Here is a 22497-nt window from a genome sequence, read left to right as displayed (position 1 = left end):
TAACGCTTCATGTGGCATTTTACAATGATTTAACACTTTACACCCGTTTTATTGATTTATTGTTGACTTAATTAAGATCTATTATTAATGCACCGGATCAAAATTAACAAAGACAAAATCAGACTTACACCTACGTGTAAGGATACATTTGATAGTTTAAATATAGGGTTATCATTGTGATCAGACACCATTGATACGAATAATTTATTGCGATGATTTAGGAAAATATCATGCATTTGAGGTGTTATTTTGCATACATTGTATCTTGTACTTGTACAAAAGGTCAGATACGCGTACGTTTGTACATGTTTTTCTATATTTCTAACAGTATATATACACCGTAGGGAACGTGTTACAGTATCGCGTTTTCCGGTTACAGTATAGAATTTTAAAGATGGAGGGTTATTTGTTTGGAGGACAGGTAGGTAATTTTTATTCAGGTCCATACTACAAGTAGTTTAGTTTCTAAAAGATGTTTTTGTGCTTTGCTTGTAAGGAACAGAATCCGGTATCTAGTCATATATTTCTTCAGACTCTGCACCGCAGATTTATCTCTATATTGTCTCGTAAAAATGCAGATTTGACATTTTGAAAATTTGAATCGAGAGACCAACGCATTTTTCTCCCATTCCGACATTATTTATGCATGCCTAGAAAAAGTAAATCTGCAAAACGTTAGTCCTTTATGTTAGAAAACGTTTATAAAAGTAAATGACCAGTTGAACCTATTTTCCTGTTCGTTAAATGCGTTTGAAAAAATAAACAATGTTACAGTATAGAGCGAGGTGATTTGTGCAGTGTTACAGCATAGACCTAGCAATTTTTTTCCGATTTTGTTACAGTTTATACCCAGATTTCGGTTACAGTTTAGACTTCGATATTTTCTATATAATATACAAGGTAAAATGTATGAATGTTACATAGACTTTTAAAATTGGTCCGATGGCTATTCGTCCGTATGTCGTACACATGTGTGTGCAATCTCATCCGCTCAGTAACTTCTTGACTAAATGTGATGAAATTTACATGACTTTCTACCAATTAAGTTGTTAGACTTCAATATTTTCTATATATACAAGGTAAAATGCATGAATGATACATAGACTTTTAAAATTGGCCCGATGGCTATTCGTCCGTCTGTCGTACACATGTGTGTGCAATCTCATCCGCTCAGTAAATTCTTGACTAAATGTGATGAAATTTACATGACTTTCTACCAATTAAGTTGCTTTGGTAGTTTAGCGCGGAGGAAGGTAGTCTAGTACTGGTGAAACTCTCCAGGAACGATGGTAAGGAAACTACCCGCCTATATGACTGAAATACTGTTGGGAAAAGGCGTAAAATGAAACAAACAAACAAACAAACAAACAAGTTGTTCAAATAGTTTCGGTTGCAATCGGAGATACGAAAACCTAAAACATAGATTTTATGAAAAGGCAATGTTTAAAGACCCTTCTCATCTCGAACCAAAATCATTCAAATAAAATCATGATCATGGCGTCATTTCGAATGCTTCTTTGTTGAAGTTACGATTATTTTGTCATTATTAAATTAAAAGTCGTTTTTTTTTTATTTCAGACATCCTGTATAGCAGTTTTCATGTTTCTGAAAAAGAAAATAATATTGAAAGTTATAGAGTATAAATTAAGGTCAGACAATTACAATATCTTCTCTAGTGAGCCTGATTGAGGTACATAATAGTGGCAGAGTCGGGATAAGGCCGTCCACATCAAATCATCTTTCATTTACTGCTGTAGTTGAAATCCAATCATGACTTTGGATTCGTTGTTTGTGAGGAATCTATCAAGCTAATTTACGGAAGGTCGGTGGTTCTAGTCAGATGCCCACTCGTGTCTGAAATGTTTCACAAAGGGTATCTGGGGTCTTTCTTTACACTAAAGCAGGAATGTTTTCACATGACCTCAGTGTCGTTGAAACTTAAAATCCAAGAAAGCCAACAACAAACCCTTTAAAATACTTACAAAATACATTATTCCAACTTAAAATAAAATTTAAGGTTGCAGTATTGCTCACTTAAATACTGTTTAATCATTCTTAGGGTATTGCCTGCTTGTTAATTGTGTCTTTTGGCAGCTTATCTATGGTATGCAGGCTTCATAACCTCTGATCCCCTCTCAAAATTTCATTTTATTTAGTTTCACTCATTGTATTCTCTTTTAGGGCACACGCAGTTTTTAACCTGGGAGTAATATGCCGCTTTTCATAGAATGGCAATAACGTCTCACATTGAAGGTTCCATGATAACCGCCATATGAACACATCCACAGCCGGTGCTAGGAGGCGTGGACGGTAGGTTGCAGTTACCACTACCGTCCATGAACAGGTTTAATCAAACTGAGCCTGCAACATTTTCATGTTTTCTGTGTTGGACTTCTGTTAAGGATTCTTTTTTCTCTATATTATTACTAATGGGCATTATTATAATGTGTAATGAAATCAAGCAATAATCTTTCTTCTCTCAATACAATTCGATAAAAGTTACTGTTGTTGTCGTGAAAACAGTCCTTACTTAGGACATTACTTATTCTGCAAAAAGTCTCAATCTGAAACTTAAAGTAAGAAAAATAGCAAACTATAACTTTTCTGCTGAAGAAAAAAAGTAATACAACCTTTCAAGAATGTATTAAATAGAAGGATATGAGTCATTTCATAACGAACTTTGTTTGAAATTTGGCAAGTATCTAAACTGTAACCGAAATCTGGGTATAAACTGTAACAAAATTGGATCATGTACTGTATTGAAAACTCAATATAAACATTCTATTCTAAGATTTATTTACAAGAGTATTCACAGAGATGTTGCTACATTGCATGTGTAATCCAAACTGTCTATCAAAGAGGGCTCAGAGAGAGAGTTCTCAGAGTGTGCATATTTAATCAAGTAGGCGGAGCTAATCTCTAAATACTAACAACACTACATCTCCGCCTTGCTTAGGTTTAAAGTTCACTGGTCAGTCCTAATGAAGGACATTAATTATTTGTCTGACAGTAATGTTATTGTCTCAGATATCCATTGATTCACAGGTGTTTATTTCACGCTGGCGCTGCCACTACAATTTAATGATTATTTTATATCCAGTAATGATAGTCTCTTGATTGCTATCACATTAAATCTCAGTTTATGTTCTAGAGGCAATAAGTCTAGAAAGTTACTGACTGTCCGTAGTCCAATAAATTAACTTAACGTCTAAACTGTGTTGAGTAAATTTTCAATGTTTACAGAATACAAACAGGTTTTATCAGCATGAAATAAAACAAATTAGAATAAAGATTGAAGATAGAATCTAAATGATACACAAATAGTTTAAGTATCAAAATGCTAATTGAATGTTTCATTTATACTTGTATTCCATTTTCCTCTGGAGATTTAAGCACATAGTAAAGAATTGTATGATTATCAGCAGTTATATTAAATCCCTGTTTTGAATGTTTGTGCACACCGACAGTTAAAATAATCGAACTCGTTTGTTTGAATGAATGTTGAAGCTAATTTTTAGTGGATTATTATGCCACTGTTTAACACTGTTTATACATTTATTCTTCTAAATAGTCATATATATCATATATATACAGGTGGTTTTCACTCATTTAGCTAACTTTTAGTGGATTATTATGCCACTATTTAACACTATTTACACATATAATCCTTTAAATAGTCAGATGGTTTTCTGTGCCTTTCAGATCTTCGCAAAGAGGTATACTCATTTGATGTAGGTAAGGTTTCAAACATTGTGCTTTCATCGGATTGTGATTCTATGCTCGTTTCGTTGTAAATTGGTTCTGTATTGCTGTGTTCACCCTCGACATTTAAAGGAGAATTTCCATTTAGACTTTGGGGTTGAGAGTTGCCGACACGTTTAAAATGTGATGAATTTCTAGTGATGTGTTTGTCTTCTCGCTCTGCCGTTATCATTGATCCTTTTTTCTTGGTTACTTCATACGGTTTAGGGTCGTATGGAGTTGTGAGTTTGTTTTGTTTGGTTTGCTTTACTAACACACTGTCGCCTATTTTAACTTCAGTTTTCCGAGCGTTTCTTCGTTTATCAGCGTATTCTTTCATTTTTTGTTTTGATTTTCTGTCATTTTCTCTGGCCTTTATGTCATTTTTAGATTTCTTTTGTTTTTGAACCATGGGAATTTTGATGTTAATAGGCCTCCCGTAGAACAATTGTGCAGGAGTTTCGGCCGTTGTCCCATGTGGTGTAGATCTATAATTCCTTAAAAATGCATACATGTCTTGTTTCCAGTTTGTATGGTGCACATGAGAAGCTCGTATTGACTTGCCTATGGTTTTCATGAATCGCTCACATTCGGCATTTGCTTGTGGCCATAATGGGGTTATTTTCCTATGTTTGAAGCCCATGTGTTTTGCAAAGCTTTTAAATAGGTGAGAGTTCATAGGACTGCCGTTGTCTGACTTGAGAATTTCAGGAATTCCGGTTTCTGAGAATATTTTGTCCAGCACAGGGATCACTGTATTTCCTGTTATGGAATTTAAGACTTCTACGAAAGGAAAACGTGAATATTCGTCAATTAGTACAAGCAGATATTTTCCATCTGGAAATGGGCCACAAAAATCCAAACTAATCATTTGAAATGGGTATTTTGGCATATCACTCATGTTTAAAGGTTCATGCTGTTTTGAATTTGTTGCTGCTAAGCACGGAATGCAGCCTTTGCACATATTTTCAACTTGTTGATCCATGCCTGGGAAGTACACTTTCTCTCTTAACAGTTGTTTGGTTTTAACAATTCCCTGATGACCTTCATGAGCTAATGATATCGCTTTATCTTGCAACTGCTTAGGAATAACAATTCTTGATTCATGCAGTAAGATTTCACCTCCCTGGAGATTTACTACCGATAATTCATTCTTACAGCGAGAGAACGTATCAAATACTTTATTTTTATTGGTGTTGCTCCAACAACCCGTCTTTATGGATTTAATGGCCATTTGGAGGTCATTGTCCGTAGAAGTTGCCTGAATAATTTCATTCATGTTCATTGCAACAGGTACATCATGATATGCAAGAAAACTTACATATTCTTCAGCTATGCTTGATTTGCTGCCTTGTCCTGTGTCTGGATGTCTGCTTAGATAATCTGACATGTTTGACTCTCCAGGTTTGTGCACGATCCTGAAGTCATATGATAACAGACGCATTCTCCAACGTTCCAGTCTTGCAGATCCAAGTTTTGATTTAGGATTATTGTAGATATTCTCAAGAAATTTTGCATCAGTTATGACTGTGAATTTATGTCCAAATAAGTATATGTGCCAATGTTCTAATGACCAAACTAATGCTAAGTTTTCTTTCTCTTGTTGACTGTAAGAGCTTCGTTCAACATCTGTCAGTGATCTGCTTGCATAACACACAACTTTACCTTCTTGGAGCATAATTGAAGCTACTCCGACTGGAGATGCATCTGTGATTATTTGTGTTTCCTTATTAGGATCAAAGTATGTCATGACTGTATCACTACTCAAAATAGATTTCAGTTTGTTGAATGCTTCGTCTTGTTCATTTTGCCATGCCCATTTTGCGTTTTTCTTTATCAGACGACGTATTGGCTCTGCTATAGTGCTGTAATTTGGGATAAAGCGTGACACGTAATTTGTCATTGCTAGGAAACTTCTGACTTCTGAAACTGTTTTTGGAGGCTGTGTCTTTTTAATTGTGTCAATTTTCTTAGGGTCTGCTGACATTCCATCTTTACTGAAAATGTACCCAAAGAATTCAAGTTTTTGCTTATTAAACTCACATTTGCTTTTATTCAAAGTTAAGTTTTTCTGCTCAAGTCGCTTTAACACTGCCTCAAGTCTTCTGTCATGTTCTGCTTGGTCGCCAGCCCATATAATGACATCATCGGAAATGTTTCTCACGCCGTTCAGACCTTCTAGAGCCGTACTTAAAGCATTTTGGAATATTTCTGCTGCACTATTGATTCCGAAACTGAGGCGTTTATATCGTCTTAATCCAACATGTGTTGTAAATGTTGTAATGTTGCGTGATTCCTCTGACAGTTCTAATTGGTGATATCCATGATTTAAATCGAGTTTAGAGAAAACTTTGGCACCACTTAAGTCCACAATCATGTCATCAATTGTTGGAATAATATGTCTTGTACGCTTTATGGCTTGATTCGGTAGCCTCATGTCGACACATATCCTTATTTGGTTAGTTTTTGGCTTTGGAGCTACTACAATGGGTGATACCCAGTCTGTGGGACCCTCAACTTTTTCAATGATATCTAGGTCCTCAAGCCTCTGAAGCTCATTTTCAACTTGTTTTCTTAAGTGGAAAGGTATTCGTCTATGTGGTTGCGTAACAGGTTGAACATTTTTATCCACATATAGTTTGACTTTTGTTGCTTTCATTTTCCCCATGCCTGTGAACACGGTTTGGTACTTTTTGCAGAGTTCATCGACCTTGCTGTCTGTGACTGTGTTTATTTCTGGAATGATATTGAGGTCAACAGATGTCTGATAAGAGAGAAGATTACCGCTGGCGCCCTTTGTCACATATACTGGAGCTGTTGTTATTTTGTTTTTAGATTCAATTTGTGCTTGGAACTTGCCTAATAAGGTAACTTTACTAGCACCATATGCATAGACTTTGGTGTGTGCTCTCTTAAGATGAACTTTATTTTGAAGCTTTGAGTACGTGTTTTCGTCAATTACATTTATTGATGATCCTGTATCAATTAATGCTTTAATTTTACAGCCGTTGATATGCACTTTCAGCCTTGGTCTTTGTAATTGCATAGAATTGACAGATAGTCCATATATTTCGTTTTCATCTTCACTTTCTTTGTCCTTATCACTTTCACTTTGTGAGCTGTCATTAAGCTGGCATGTGAAGTTATTGTCCCGTTTCTTTGACAAGCACACTGCTTCAAAATGATTTTTCTTTGAGCAATATGTACATGTTTTTCCACTGGCTGGGCATTTTCCTGATTTGTGTGGATATTCATAGCCACAGTATCTGCATATTGATTCCTTAATGATGTGTCTGCGTCTTTCTTTTTGCGCCTTTTGATTTTGTCTTTTTCGTGATTTCATAGCATTAACGGCGTCATATTTTGTTTGACCTTCAATTTCAGATGCTTGTTGATCTGATAGTTCTAGTGTCCTTGCTTCTTTGATGAGACTGTCTAATGTCAGGTCATCGCGTAGTGCTTTGCGACGCAGTCGAGTTGAGGTGCAGCCTTGAATGATTTGTGACTTAATTTCTTTGTCTGTTTCCGAAAATTCACAGTTTATACTTAAGTGTCTTAAACGTGTGTGAAAACTATCAATGTTTTCATTAGATTCCTGTTTTGCCTGTCTAAATTTATATATCTCAAATTCTGTGTTTTTCTTGGGGGCAAAGTACTCTGTTAGCTTTATCTTTGCTGATTCGTAGTCATCCCCTGTATTCTGCAGTACGTCGAAAATGTCATTTACCTCTTCCCCTGCATAGTGTAGAAATAAGGCTCTCTGACGTTTTTTATCTTTAATGTCCATGCCAATCATTAAGTTTTCGAATCGACCTGTCCACTTCCTCCATCTTGTGTCAACACCAGGTTCACTTACACCAAATGATGGAAAAACTGGCAATCCTTGTGCCATACTGTCACTGTATCAGTATTATTGATAGAGCTAAGTTGTAACAAAGTCCAGGAAAAGTGTTTTAAACTTTAAATTCCAAAATGTGTAAATTTCCGGTGTTCACTTATTTAATTTAATCAACAAATATCATGTTATCCAATTTTCTTTTTAAATCCTCGTCGCCATTGTACTGTATTGAAAACTCAATATAAACATTCTATTCTAAGATTTATTTACAAGAGTATTCACAGAGATGTTGCTACATTGCATGTGTAATCCAAACTGTCTATCAAAGAGGGCTCAGAGAGAGAGTTCTCAGAGTGTGCATATTTAATCAAGTAGGCGGAGCTAATCTCTAAATACTAACAACACTACAGGTCAAAGTCGCTAGGTCTATGCTGTTACCCTCCAAAATTAAACTCGCTCTATACTGTAACATTGTTTATTTTTTCAAACGCATTTTACCAACAGGAAAATAGGTTCAACTGGTCATTTACTTTTATAGACGTTTCTAAATATAAAGGACTAACGTTTTGTAGATTTACTTTATCTAGGCATGCTTAGATAATGTCGGAATGGGAGAAAAATGCGTTGGTCCCTCGATTCAAATTTTTAAAATGTCAAATCTGCACATTTATGAGACAATATAGAGATAAATCTGCGGTGCAGGGTCTGATGAAATATATGACTAGATACCGGATTCTGTTCCTTACAAGCAAAGCACAAAAACATCTTTTAAAAACTTAACTACTAGTAGTATGGACCTGAATAAAAATCACCTACCTCTCTTCCCATAAATAATCCTCCATCTTGAAAATTCTATACTGTAACCGAAAAACGCGATACTGTAACACGTTCCCTACGGTGATATATGAACTCTTAGGTCTATATGTTAGGGTGTTTATAGAGGCTAATTATTCTTATTTTGATAACAATAATTAGATAAGGTTCCCAATGTGTCAGTCAGTCAGTCAGTCAGTCAGTTAGTCAGTCAGTCAGTCAGTTAATTAGTTCTTAGTAAGTCAGTTAGTGGATTGGTTAGTTAGTTAGCCGGTAAGTTAGCGGGTTAGTTATAGTTAATTAGTTGGGTTATTTAGATTGTTGGTTAGTTAGTTAGTCAGTTGTTAGTTAGTTAGTTAGTTGTGTTAGTTAGTTAGTTAGTTGTTATTTAGTTGGGTTAGTTAGTTAGTTAGTTAGTTAGTTGGGTTTGTTAGTTAGTAAGTTAGTTAGTTAGTTAGTTGGGTTAGTTAGTTAGTTAGGTTAGTTAGTAAGTTAGTTGGGTTAGTTAGTTGGGTTAGTTAGTAAGTTAGTTAGTTAGTTGGGTTAGTTAGTTAGTTGGGTTAGTTAGTTAGTTAGTTGGGTTAGTTAATTGGGTTAGTTTGTTAGTTGGGTAAGTTAGTTGGGTTAGTTAGTTGGGTTAGTTAGTTAGTCAGTCAGTCAGTCAGTTAGTTAGATCGTTAGTTAGTTAGTTTAGTTAGTTAGTTAGTTTAGTTAGTTGGATTAGTTATTAGTTGGGTTATTTAGTTAGTCAGTCAGTCAGTCAGTCAGTAAGTTAGTTAAACTAGTGAGTGAGTGAGAGAGTAAGTGAGTCAGTCATCATAGACCTACTATTCTCATGGGTATAACAAATGATTAGATCTATTTAATGCACATTATTTTGAGATTGACAATATGGCACAAAGATGATATATGTATGTTTTTATTTATCTCGTGCGCACGAGATAATATGTCGTGCGCACGAGATACTTTGCGCACGTGTTACTAAGTCTTGCGCACGAAATAAAAAGTTGCTCACGAGGTGCTATGTCGTGCGCATGAGATACTACATCGTGTACACGAGTTACTTAAGATCGTACGCACGAGATAAAATTTTAAGTTGTGCACACGAGTAACTGTGTCGTAAGCACGAGTTATTATGTCTTGAGCACGAGTTAGTATGTCGTGAGCTTTGAGCTACTTACGTTGACATGGTAACTTGTGTGCACTACATAGCATGAGATAGATAAAAAAAACACAAACATGTCACCTCTGTGCCACCGTATGAAAACGGTGACAGACTTTAAACTTTAAAGTACGGGAAATAACGGTCTGCAATTTTTTAGTCGATCCTTGATCAAAGGGAGATAACAAAGTAAAAAACAACAACACGTGAAAATGTCAAAGAAATTAAAATCACTTCTTACTGACCACCCTTCTTTAAACTATAGCGAAGTGACTGGAAAGGTAACACTGCTAATTTATATATTATAATTTTATTTTCTTATAGAACAAAGACATCCTAATAATCGGCAATTTACATTTGTCACATGTATTCGCGACAGATCTGATATTCAATTTAACTTGAGGTAGTGCTCCACAGTTAATTTCAAGTTCCTGCCGTCAATGTCCATACCAAACTACACAACCTAGAAAAAGAAAACACATTTTGTTGAGAACATATACGACATAAGATTGCAAATCTACAATAAAATGAGGAAAAGAGTCAACTCGGCCCTATACCAACTCGGCACGGGTCAACTCGGCCCACTTTGCAAAAGTATATATAACGTTTTAACTTTGCTTTGCATGTTGTTAAGGTAAATGAATAATAAGAAATATCTTATTATTATATAATTATTCACATACATTGTACTTCTTCTGAAATAAAGTATATTTAGAAAAAAATGTTATTTATCTGTCTTGCAGATTCGATAAAATTAATATAGATGTAGATTCTAATAAAATGTGTTTGTAAAATAATATTTAAAAAATTAAACAAAAACGTGTTTACTTAATATCATGACATAAGCTTCTAATTAAATCTTCCGTATAAGCGCATTGATTGTTGCCGAAATTTATTTGCATGTGTCATACGTTTTTTTTTCTTCTATCAAATAGAAAGACCTTGTCTGTGCATTATCTAGAACGTTAAAGTAATAAAGAACAGAACAGAAGTTAAATATGTAGAAATACAGTGAGATACGCTATTGGTTATCTTTACTCGCAATTCTACTGATAAGAAAAGCTTGCCTGCTGCTAGTTCGAAACTGTCAATCCGTGCATGTATTATAAATAATTACAATAATTACAATAAATAGTGTTAACACAAACCTAAATATTAATAATTGAAAAGTGGGCCGAGTTGACCCGTGCCGAGTTGGAAAAGGGCCGAGCTGACTCGGGGGCCGAGTACGTTTTAGGGCCGAGCTGACCCGGATTCTTAAATGATCCCATCTGCAATAGGCAGGCAGTCAAAAAAGTTGCAATTCATTCAGTTGAAGCCCAAAATATACAGTCAGTGATTTTCCTACATATATAACAGACTCCGGAAAAGGGCCACTTCCCAATTGAAATTTTCTTTAAAATCATGCAGTTTTCCCAAAAATCTGAACTGAAACATGCTTTTTTCTTCCCAAATTGGCAATTTTAGCGATAATTTTTCCCAATTAAGCGAGAAAAATCACTGACGGTGACCCAAGACCCAAAACAACACATTTCATTTCTCTGGCAAAAAATCCATGCGACTATACAGGCCAAAGGAACACTGTCTTTGCTTTAGCACAGGAACTTGAAATTCTATCAATTTTAATGATAATATCCAAAATATACCCCCTAGACTGTATAAATAAACACAAGGAATGAAATGCCTTTTCCCCACCCCAACATAATCTACGCCGAACAAATCAACAAAACAATAGATCAAAATAATCTATCGGGCCATTTCGATAAACAATACATAAATGCATCAAATACCACCTATGATTTTTAGCTCGACTATTCGCAGAATAATCGAGCTAATGCAGTCACCCATTTGTCGGCGTCCCTGTGGTTAAGTTTTTGTATGTAAGCTGGTATCTCCATAACTACTGAAGGGAATGGATTGAAACTTCACACACTTGTTCTCTGTGATTATCTAAGATGATTGGCACAAGTCCCCATAACTCTGAATTGTTTTATTTCATAATTATGCCCTTTTTCGAACTTAGAAAATCTTTGGTTAAGTTTTTGTATGTAAGCTGCTGGTATCTCCATAACTACTGAAGGGAATGGATTGAAACTTCACACACTTGTTCTCTGTGATTATCTAAGATGATTGGCACAAGTCCCATAACTCTGGTTTGCTTTTTTTCATAATTATGCCCCTTTTTCGACTTAGAAATTCTTAGTTAAGTTTGTGTATGTAAGCTGTTATCTCCATAACTACTGAAGGGAATTGATTGAAACTTCACACACTTGTTCTCTGTGTTTATCTAAGACGATTGGCACAAGACCATAACTCTGATTTGCTTTTTTACATAATTATGCCCCTTTTTCGACTTAGAAATTCTTGGTTAAGTTTTGCGTGTAAGCTGGTATCTCCATAACTACTGAAGGGAATGGATTGAAACTTCACACACTTGTTCTCTGCTGATTATCTAAGATGATTGCCACAAGTCCCATAACTCTGGTTTGCTTTTTTTCATAATTATGCCCCTTTTTCGACTTAGAAATTCTTAGTTAAGTTTGTGTATGTAAGCTGTTATCTCCATAACTACTGAAGGGAATTGATTGAAACTTCACACACTTGTTCTCTGTGTTTATCTAAGACGATTGGCACAAGTACCATAACTCTGATTTGCTTTTTTACATAATTATGCCCCTTTTTCGACTTAGAAATTCTTGGTTAAGTTTTTGCGTGTAAGCTGGTATCTCCATAACTACTGAAGGGAATGGATTGAAATTCACACACTTGTTCTCTGTGATTATCTAAGATAATTGGCACAAGTCCCATAACTCTGATTTGCTTTTTTACATAATTATGCCCCTTTTTTGACTTAGAAATTCTTGGTTAAGTTTTTGCATGTAAGCTGGTATCTCCATAACTACTGAAGGTAATGGATTGAAACTTCACACACTTGTTCTCTGTGATTATCTTAGATGATTGGCACAAGTCCCATAACTCGGATTTGCTTTTTAACATAATTATGCCCCTTTTTCGACTTAGAAATTTTTGGTTAAGTTTTTGCGTGTAAGTTGGTATCTCCATAACTACTGAAGGGAATGGATTGAAACTTCACACACTTGGTCTCTGTGATTATCTAAGGTGATTGGTACAAGTCCCATAACTCTGAATTGTTTTATTTCATAATTATGCCCCTTTTTCGACTTAGAAAATCTTGGTTAAGTTTTTGTATGTAAGCTTGTATCTCCATAACTACTGAAGGGAATGTATTGAAACTTGAAGAGTTTGTACCTTTTCGGACAATTTTATGTATTCATATAGGTAAGCATTATTATACTCAATGAAACACCCTTGTGACAAATTTTGAATAGTCGAGCTTTACTGTCCTCCGACAGTTCTTGTTTAAAATCGCATAGCTATGTAGGAATAATTCAACATTTTCTGATTATTTCCCGCGATCTGAGTTTGTCGCTGACTCCATTTCGTGACGTCACTCGATTTTGATATGAGGAGAATAATATATATTAAAATTATTTTTAACAAGTTTTTAACAGTTTGTTCCCCTCTCAAAGAAATCATATGTATTTTTCCCCTATCTCAGAATAAAATCCCTTCCAAATTCTAAATCAAATTTCAGGATTAACAATTCCATTTCAAGAATAGGATATCGTGAATCAGGAACCTACCGGAAGTTGATATTGACTCGGCATCTATTTTCTATTTATTATACCCCCACAAACGAAGTTTAGGGGGGGTATATAGGAGTCAGCTTGTCGGTCGGTCGGTCCGTCCGTCCGTCCGTCGGTCGGTCCACATCATGGTTTCCGGACGATAACTAGAGTTTGGAATGAGGTATTGTAATCAAACTTGGTATATAGCAACCTTATGTGGAAACTCCGGTTGGTATTGCATTTGGACCCCCTGGGGTCAAGGTCAAGGTCACCGTTACTAAAAATAGAAAAATGGTTTCCGGACAATAACTAGAGTTAGGAATGAGATATTGTTATCAAACTTTGCGTATAGCAAGCTTATATGAAGACCTGGGTTGGTATTGCATTTAGGCCCCCTGGGGTCAAGGTCAAGGTCATGGTTACTAAAAATAGAAAAAATGGTTTCCGGACAATAACTTGAGTTAGGAATGAGATATTGTAATCGGTCGGTCGTCGGTCGGTCGGTCCACATCATGGTTTCCGGACGATAACTAGAGTTTGGAATGAGGTATTGTAATCAAACTTGTATATAGCAACCTTATGTGGAAACTCCAGTTGGTATTGCATTTGGACCCCCTGGGGTCAAGGTCAAGGTCACCGTTACTAAAAATAGAAAAATGGTTTCCGGACAATAACTAGAGTTAGGAATGAGATATTGTTATCAAACTTTGCGTTATAGCAAGCTTATATGAAGACCTGGGTTGGTATTGCATTTAGGCCCCTGGGGTCAAGGTCAAGGTCATGGTTACTAAAAATAGAAAAATGGTTTCCGGACAATAACTTGAGTTAGGAATGAGATATTGTAATCAAACTTGGTGTATAGCAAGCTTATATGAAGACCTGGGTTGTTATTGTATTTGGACCCCCTGGGGTCAAGGTCACCGTTACTAAAATTAGAAAAATGGTTTCCGGACAATAACTAGAGTTAGGAATGAGATATTGTTATCAAACTTGGTGTATAGCAAGCTTATATGAAGACCTCGGTTGGTATTGCATTTGGACCCCCTGGGGTCAAGGTCACCATTCCTTAAAATAGAAAAATGGTTTCCGGACAATAACTAGAGTTAGGAATGAGATATTGTAATCAAACTTTGTGAAAAGCAAGCTTATTTGGAGACCCCAGTTGGGATTACAATTAATTGAAATATTTCTTTGTACACAGTTGATAGTTTGTGTTGAAATTTTTCTTCAGACTACTTATTTTTCAAAAAGTTGCTGGTGGGGGTATTAATCACCTTCAGTGATAGGTCTAGTTCTATATTATCTGGATAAGTTCTGTATAAATAAGATTATTTGGACTGTAATTTATTAAATAATAAACTGTGTACTTGAATCAATCAAAATTTAACGTTTTTTATGATTAATTCATCAGAAGATCTTGAACATGCTAAGAGCTCCATTTTTAGAAAAAAGTTTGTTCGAGAAACTTCATATTTGGACTGACGGTAATTTTAGGCAAGGGATTCAGAATATCAATTTGAAGGGAAACCATAATAAGATAGGAAACAAGTAAAACTTATCTCCAGTGTCCTTCGATTTTTGAAAGATTTAATTTTAATGTTAGATTATTTCATATTTTATCTGTATATATCGCTAAAAAATTAGTTTCAAATCACAGCTAAACTAATAGACTTTTAATTTTAAAATACTTCCAAATTTCTATTTACAGGTAACATGTTCACTATCTGGTCATGAGATGCCATATAAGGAAGAAGCTATCAGAAGTTATGTTACCGGGAAGAAGTACATAAAACTCTTGGAAAGAGAGGACAAAAACTATGAGAAGTACAAGCCTCATCTGGTACCCAGCACAAAGAAACATCATGAGTGAGTAGCTTTTTAATGAGAAATTATCATAACATCTTGCTTAGTTTAAATACAAATGCATGACAGTTCATGACAATCTGATAACAACATTTTAATAAAAGTAGGCACTACTTGTTCACTTACCAATCCATGTGCCAACATTTATCTTTAGGCATCAGTTGTTCTGTGCATTTATTTTCGTGTCAACATTTACTTTCAGGCACCAGTTGTTCTGTACACTAACCATGTGTTGACATTTACTTTCAGGCATCAGTTATTCTGTACACTTACCATATTACAGCATCAGTTGTTCTGTACATTTATTTTCGTGTCAACATTTACTTTCAGGCACCAGTTGTTCTGTACACTAACCATGTGTTGACATTTACTTTCAGGCACCAGTTGATCTGTACACTGACCATGTGTCAACTTTTACTTTCAGGCATCATTTGTTCTGTACACTGACCATGTGTCAACTTTTACTTTCAGGCATCAGTTATTCTGTACACTGACCATGTGTAAACATTTACTTTCAGGCATCAGTTATTCTGTACACTTACCATGTTACAGCACCAGTTGTCCTGTACACTGACCATGTGTCAACATTTACTTTCAGGCATCATTTGTTCTGTACACTGACCATGTGTCAACATTTACTTTCAGGAATCATTTGTTATGTACATAGACAATATGTCAACATTTACTTTCAGGCACTAGTTGTCCTGTACACTGACCACATGTCAACATTTACTTTCAGGCACCAGTTGTTCTGTACACTGACCACATGTCAACATTTACTTTCATGCACCAGTTGTTCTGTGCACTTACCATTTGTCAACATTTACTTTACGGCACCAGTTGTTCTGTACACTGGCAATGTGTCAATATTTACTTTCATGCACCGGCACCAGTTGTTCTGTACACTGGCAATGTGTCAATATTTACTTTCATGCACCAGCACCAGTTGTTCTGTGCACTTACCATTTGTCAACATTTACTTTACGGCACCAGTTGTTCTGTACACTGACCATGTGTCAATATTTACTTTCATGCACCAGCACTAGTTGTTCTGTACACTGACCATGTATCAACATTTACTTTCCACTTGCCCCTCACCGCTGTGGGTTCGAATCCCGACAGGGACTTTGGATTCTTTCATGTTAGGAAGCTATCCAGCTAGCTTACGGAACGTCGGTGGTTCTACTCATGTACCCGTTCCTGCCTGAAATAATGCACGGAAGGGCACCTGAGGTCTTCCTCCACCAGTAAAGCTGGAACGTCGCGATATGACCTATACTGTGTCGATGTGACGTAAAACCCAAATCAAACAAACAAACATTTACTTTCAGGCACCATTTGGTGTATACACTGACCATGTGTCAACATTTACTTTCAGGCACCAATTGTTCTGTACACTGACCATGTGTCAACATTTACTTTCAGGCACCATTTGTTCTGTACACTGACCATGTGTCAACATTTACTTTCAGGCACCATTTGTTCTGTACACTGACCATGTGTCAACATTTACTTTCAGGCATCAGCGGTTCTGTACACTGACCACATGTCAACATTTACTTTCAGGCACTATTTGTTCTATACACTGACCATGTGTCAACATTTACTTTCAGGCACCAGTTATTCTGTACACTGACAATGTGTCATGTAAATAAGACATTAGCTCATGTAGAAAGACATGTTAATGGAGGAAAATTCAAGAGATTTTTGGCAAGATGTGAGTAATAGATTACAAATGTTTTATGAAGTATAAAGAGGATATTTTATGAGTTGAGTATCAAAAATACTGTTTGCTTGTATGGCAAAGCAACAATTGAAAGTAATTTTCTGATTTGAATTATGCCATTAGATCAAACCATAATTTTATGTTAAATCAAACACAACTAAAATTGTTTCATGTTGTGCTGTGTTAAAAGTTTTAGCATAAAGATATACAAATTGGATGCTTTGAATGTCATATGATATGGCATCATGCCTTCTTACCAAAGCTGTAACTTTCTATCAAATTGTAAAATGCATGGATTCAGTGATTACTTGCAGATAGGTTAAACAAATTTTTATGTTCCCCAGCATAAAGTGAGGTTAAACAAATTTTTATGTTTCCCAGCATAAAGTGTTTTATTATATATTATATAACATCCATCTGTCTACTCATCTGGACAAGGTTAACATCCACCAGCCTGTTAGATTTTTCCTGTACCAAAGACTTCATAATTTACACACAATACAAAGTTCATAATCTTGGCAAGTTACATAACTTTGGTTTCCATTTTCCCCAGTTATTTCTCTTTAAAGTACTTTGTAACTAAGTATGGTTAAACTGTTTTGAAGAAAAATGAATACATCTAAAACTTTATCTATACCAAAATTTGTATATTACACACTCTTATAAGTATAAAGTATCATAATTGTTACATCAATTTTTCCACAATTATTTTCCTTTTTATCACCTGATATGTTTTAACCTACTAGTATTCTGGCAAGTTTAATATATCTTAAGTTCTCCAATCAACTTCATTAATTGACTATAGTCTTTCATATTTGGTTGGTAGAAACCTTGGGTCATCGTCCTTAATCTTTGAGTGTAATTTTAGGTCACAGGGGTCATGGTTAAGGTCACTAGTTTTACCATTTTGCTCATACAGACTTTATTTATTAATTGATGCCTCTCATAAAAAAACATACCTTTGGTAGTTCTCTACCTTAGTATGGAGTTAGGAGTTACTGGGATCAAGGTCACTGGTGCTTAAAAATATATTTTTACACTTAAGCTTGTACAGGTCTGAGTTACTAGTATTGACTAATTTCTTTCATTAACTTGGTAGTAAGATACAAAAATATGTACCCTATTAACTGTTGGTCTTACAACATAGGTGGGGTTTGAGGTCACCTAGTTCAACGGCTTTCTTTGGGAATTGTTTAACATCATCAAATAGCAAACATGCCAGTTAACATTTTTTTTCGAATAAAAATAAAGACACAAGTCTGTAAAGTAATATAACTTTGTTAACAAATTTTATTGAACAGACTCCCCTCCCATAGTTGAGAGACTGGATGAACCGTTTTGGCAAATTGGTTACTGACTCAGGCTTTTGTTGTAATATCTATACTTACAGGATTTTTTTATGCAATGCATGTCACTTATATGTAAATGTTGACAAATGAACCAGCTTTTAATTATACCCCCACAAACAAAGTTTTTTTTTTTTTTTTTTGGGGGGGGGGGGGTATATAGGAGTCAGCTTGTCGGTCTGTCCACAGCATGGTTTCCGGAGGATAATTAGAGTTTGGAATGAGGTTTTGTACTTGGTATATAGCAACCATATGTGGAGACCCTGTTTGGTATTGCATTTTGAACCCCTGGGGTCAAGGTCAGCATTACTAAATATAGAAAAATGGTTTCCAAACAATAACTAGAGTTAGAAATGAGATATTGTAATCAAACTTGGTGTATAGCAAGCTTATATGAAGACCCCGGCTGGTTATTGAAATTAATTGAAATAATTCTTTGTACACAGTTGATACTTCATTTACTATAGCTTGTGTTCAAATTTTCTTTAGACCACGTATTTTTCAAAAAGTCAAAGTTGCTGGTGGGGGTATTAATCACCTTCAGTGATAGGTCTAGTTGAACCTGCTTGAGGGTGTTATGCATCTAACTAAGTTTTTGCATAATTGAACATTTTCCAGGGGAGGAATGCCAGAGAACTGGGAAAGAGTATCGTCCACCAAGAGGTAGAAGGAAAGTTCAGGAAAATCTAGATTTGAGAAAGAGAGCTTACTCTGTGGAGGAAGGTGGAGAGGATGATGAAGGGGAGATAAGTGATACTGACAGTCTAAGTGATCTATATCCAGGTAATTTTTATGCCCAGTCTTTATAAAACTACTGGAAAACAGGTTTTATGTGGTCTCAGTCAAACCTAGTATTTTTTAGCTCTCCTGAGCATGAAAGTGAGCTTTTGTGATAGTTTTGCGCTGATCCTCCCTTGTTTGGCAATTTCTTTAACATGACATCCTAAATAAACAACATTTGTGCTTTTTATCCAAACTAAATGCAAAAGTTTTTATGAATGTTTCCAGTCTAATGCATATGTACATGTGCGTAAAGTCAAAATGGTTAACCTTGGTGTCATTTAGTTTACATAGATTTATTTTTTAATTAGCATAAAATGTAGTTTACAAGTCTTTAAAGTCTTATTTAAAACAACGAAGCCCAGTACAGAAGTATTTTAAAGATAGCATCACATTGTAGCTCCCTAGGGTCAAAACTACTATGTCCTGGTAGTCAACTTAGTGGCTGATATTAACAGATTTAAAACCCTGCAGAAAACTACAATGCTCAGAGCTTAGATATTTGAAATGAAGCATTTCCTAGCACACCTCTACAAATATTTTACTAGTCATGCAGGTGGTGTCAAAAATGAGACACCTTAAATTTGACATATCTATTTTCTTTATTAATGAAATAAGAGTTAATTTACTAAGAGTAGTGTCAAATACTGTATAGTAACTGGATATGATGTGTATTTCAGCAGCTGATAAAGTGACTTTAGAGGATCAGGTTGAGCACGGGGAAGTAGCTGGTGGTAGTCAGGTAGATGAAGATGATGATTCTGATTTTGAGTTTGAAGAAATGGAAACAGAAAATATCAAACAATCTCCAAATAAAACTGATACAGAACAGAGAGGACAGAAAAGAAATGTATGTTCCTAAATCTTATTCTGAAAAAAAAGTTATCAGATATTTTAGTAACTTGAACTTATTTTTATATTCACTGGCCAATAAATATTTTTATGCTGAACTTATCAGGACAGGTTGGGTGGTGCAAGAATGCAAATTTTCCTGTGATATGTTTTAAAATTGACTTTGTGTTCTATCCCCTAAAGTTTAATGTTTATTTGGTTTGTTATCAATGTAAGATTTTAATGAATACATTAAAAACATGCATGAGTTTGCTCATATAAAATAGCTTGCTGTAATATTTTACTGATATATAAGAAGAAAAGAATCTTACCAAACTGAGCAGGATGTCTATAATCATGTTGTACTTAAGCATTAAGTCAAACCTTTGCCAATTTCAGTTTTTAGCTCACCTGAGCTTGCTCAGGGTGAGCTTTTAGGATCGATGAATGTCCGTCGTCCGTCGTCCGTCCGGCCGTCCACAATTGCTTGTGAACACTCTAGCGGTCGCATTTTTGCCTCAATCATCACCAAACTTGGTCAGGATGCTTATCTAGTTGAAAGCTCGGATGAGTTCGAACATGGGTCATCTCAGATGAAAAACTAGGTCACAAGAGCTAAAAATAGAAAAACCTTGTGAACACTCTAGAGGTCACATTTTTGAACCAATCATCATCAAACTTGGTCAGAATGCTTGTCTAGTCAATTGCTTGGATGAGTTCGAACATGGGTCATCTCTGATGAAAAACTAGGTCACAGGAGCTAAAAATAGAAAAACCTTGTGACCACTCTAGTGGTCACATTTTTGACCCAATCATCATCAAACTTTGTCAGGATGCTTGTTTAGATAATAGCTCGGATGAGTTCGAATATGGGTCATCTCGGATGAAAAACTAGGTCACCGGAGCTATAAAATAGAAAAACCTTGTTAACACTCTAGCGGTCACATTTTTTGCATCAATCATCATCAAACTTGGTCAGGATGCTTATCTAGTTGATAGCTTGGATGAGTTCGAACATGGGTCATCTCGGATGAAAAAGTAGGTCACCGGAGCTAAAAATAGAAAAACCTTGTTAACACTTTAGCGGTCACATTTTTGCATCAATCATCATCAAACTTGATCAAGATGCTTGTCTAGGTAATAACTCGGATGAGTTCGAACATGTGTCATCTCGGATGAAAAACTAGGTCACAGGAGCTAAAAATAGAAAAACCTTGTTAACACTCTAGTGGTCACAATTTTGACTCAATTGTCATCAAACTTGGTCAGGAAACTTGTCTAGGTCATTGCTGGGAATAAATCGAACATGGGACATCTCGGATGAAAAACTAGGTCACAGGAGCTAAAAATAGAAAAATCTTGTTAACACTCTAGTGGCTACTGTTGTGATCCAAATATTCTGTTAATTGGTCTGAAAGTTTGTTTTGATGATTTCTAAGTCAAGATCGAACATGGGTCATCTTGGATGAAAAACTAGGTCACACCGCCCAAATATGGAAAAACCTTGTTAACATTCTAGTGGTCACATTTTCGACTCCATTATCATCAAACTTGGTCTGTATGCTTGTCTAGGTAATTGCTTGGATGAGTTCGAAATCGCATGTGAAACTAGGTCACCGGAGCTAAAAATAGAAAAATCTTGTTAACACTCTAGTTGCTACTGTTTTGATCCAAGTATCCTGGAAATTGGTCTGAAAGTTTGTTTTGATGATTTCTAGGTCAAGTTTGAATATGGGTCACCTGGGTAAAAAACTAGGTCACACTGCTCAAATATGGATAATCCTTGTTAACACTTTAGTGGTCACATTTTTGACTCACCTGTCATGAGACTTGGTCAGAATGCTTGTCTAGGTAATTGTTTGGATGAGTTTGATAATTCAGGTGAGCGATCTAGGGCCATCATGGCCCTCTTGTTATTAAAATCACATATTGCAGATATAAAACATGTAGCAGGAGAAAATCTGCGGCAGATAATGTTAATCTTGTGTGTAACATCATCATATAAGCTAGAGCCATGATAGGAACAAAACATGCCCAGAATATACCCAGAACATACCTGTAGCCATTAACTCTACTCTCATCATTCAAGTTTGATTTTGCACTGTCAATCAGAAATGAACTTTATCTTCAAGGTCAAACTTGAATTTCAAAATTTTGATTTGAAACATAAGTTTAAGTCATAACTTTTCTATGCATGTGTTGTATGTATATACATGTATATCGTTTCAGAAATTCAAGGCTGGAAGACATTCAAAGCAATCTAAGAAGAAAATGCAAAAGATAACCTGAAAGTTCTGTAATTATTTATTTTTGATCATAGCTAATAAAGTCACTAAACATTGTGTTTGTATTGTTGTAAATTTTTATACCTCCGCACAACAAAGTTGTAATGGGGCTATACTGAAATCAGCTCGATGGCCGTCCAGCGGGTTTTCCTTGTCTGCCCAATAACTTAAGATTCGTTTTACCCACAGTCTTCATATTTTGCATGCAGGTTAGTCATGATTAGTAGATGACCCCTATTAATTTTAAGGTCAAGGTCACAGGGGCCTTGACTAAAAAAATGCTTGTCTGCACAGTCTTCATATTTGGCATGGAGGTTATTTATGACTAGTAGATGACCCCTATAGATTTTTAGGTGACTGTGTCAAAGGTCAAAGGGAATTTTTACTATAATAAGATTGTCGGCTTAAGAATGCCTTTAACATTACTTTACAGCAAGAGGCAGTCAATGAAAACTTGGTTAA

At 35.5% G+C, this 22497-nt stretch overlaps 2 protein-coding genes across 3 annotated transcripts; one reads left to right on the top strand and one right to left on the bottom strand.

Moving 5' to 3' along the window:
• Positions 1–3649: 3649 nt before the first annotated feature.
• On the bottom strand, positions 3650–7633 carry LOC132732687 (uncharacterized protein K02A2.6-like). Its single transcript, XM_060719158.1, has 2 exons — positions 4306–7633; positions 3650–4074 (listed from the first exon to the last, which is right to left on the bottom strand). Exons 1-2 carry the CDS (start codon positions 7631–7633, stop codon positions 3650–3652), a joined length of 3753 nt encoding a protein of 1250 aa, XP_060575141.1.
• Positions 7634–9684: 2051 nt separating this feature from the next.
• LOC132732685 (surfeit locus protein 2-like) lies at positions 9685–22092 on the top strand. 2 transcript variants are annotated; one of them, XM_060719156.1, is made up of 6 exons: positions 9685–9835; positions 14913–15070; positions 16681–16784; positions 18758–18922; positions 19603–19769; positions 21980–22092. In XM_060719156.1, the coding sequence occupies exons 1-6, from the start codon at positions 9767–9769 to the stop codon at positions 22037–22039; spliced, it is 723 nt and encodes a 240-aa protein (XP_060575139.1). In that variant the 5' UTR covers positions 9685–9766; the 3' UTR covers positions 22040–22092. The 2 variants fall into 2 exon arrangements, with proteins under 2 accessions (XP_060575139.1, XP_060575138.1); XM_060719155.1 differs by having other exon boundaries at positions 19600–19769.
• The last annotated feature ends 405 nt before the right edge of the window (positions 22093–22497 follow it).

The sequence above is a fragment of the Ruditapes philippinarum genome, unplaced genomic scaffold, assembly GCF_026571515.1.
Source record: "Ruditapes philippinarum isolate M1 unplaced genomic scaffold, ASM2657151v2 ctg987_1_1_1_1, whole genome shotgun sequence".
Taxonomy (NCBI): Eukaryota; Metazoa; Mollusca; class Bivalvia; order Venerida; family Veneridae; genus Ruditapes; species Ruditapes philippinarum.
Note: the sequence above shows the minus strand (reverse complement) of the source record. Positions and strands in the feature narration are given on the sequence as shown.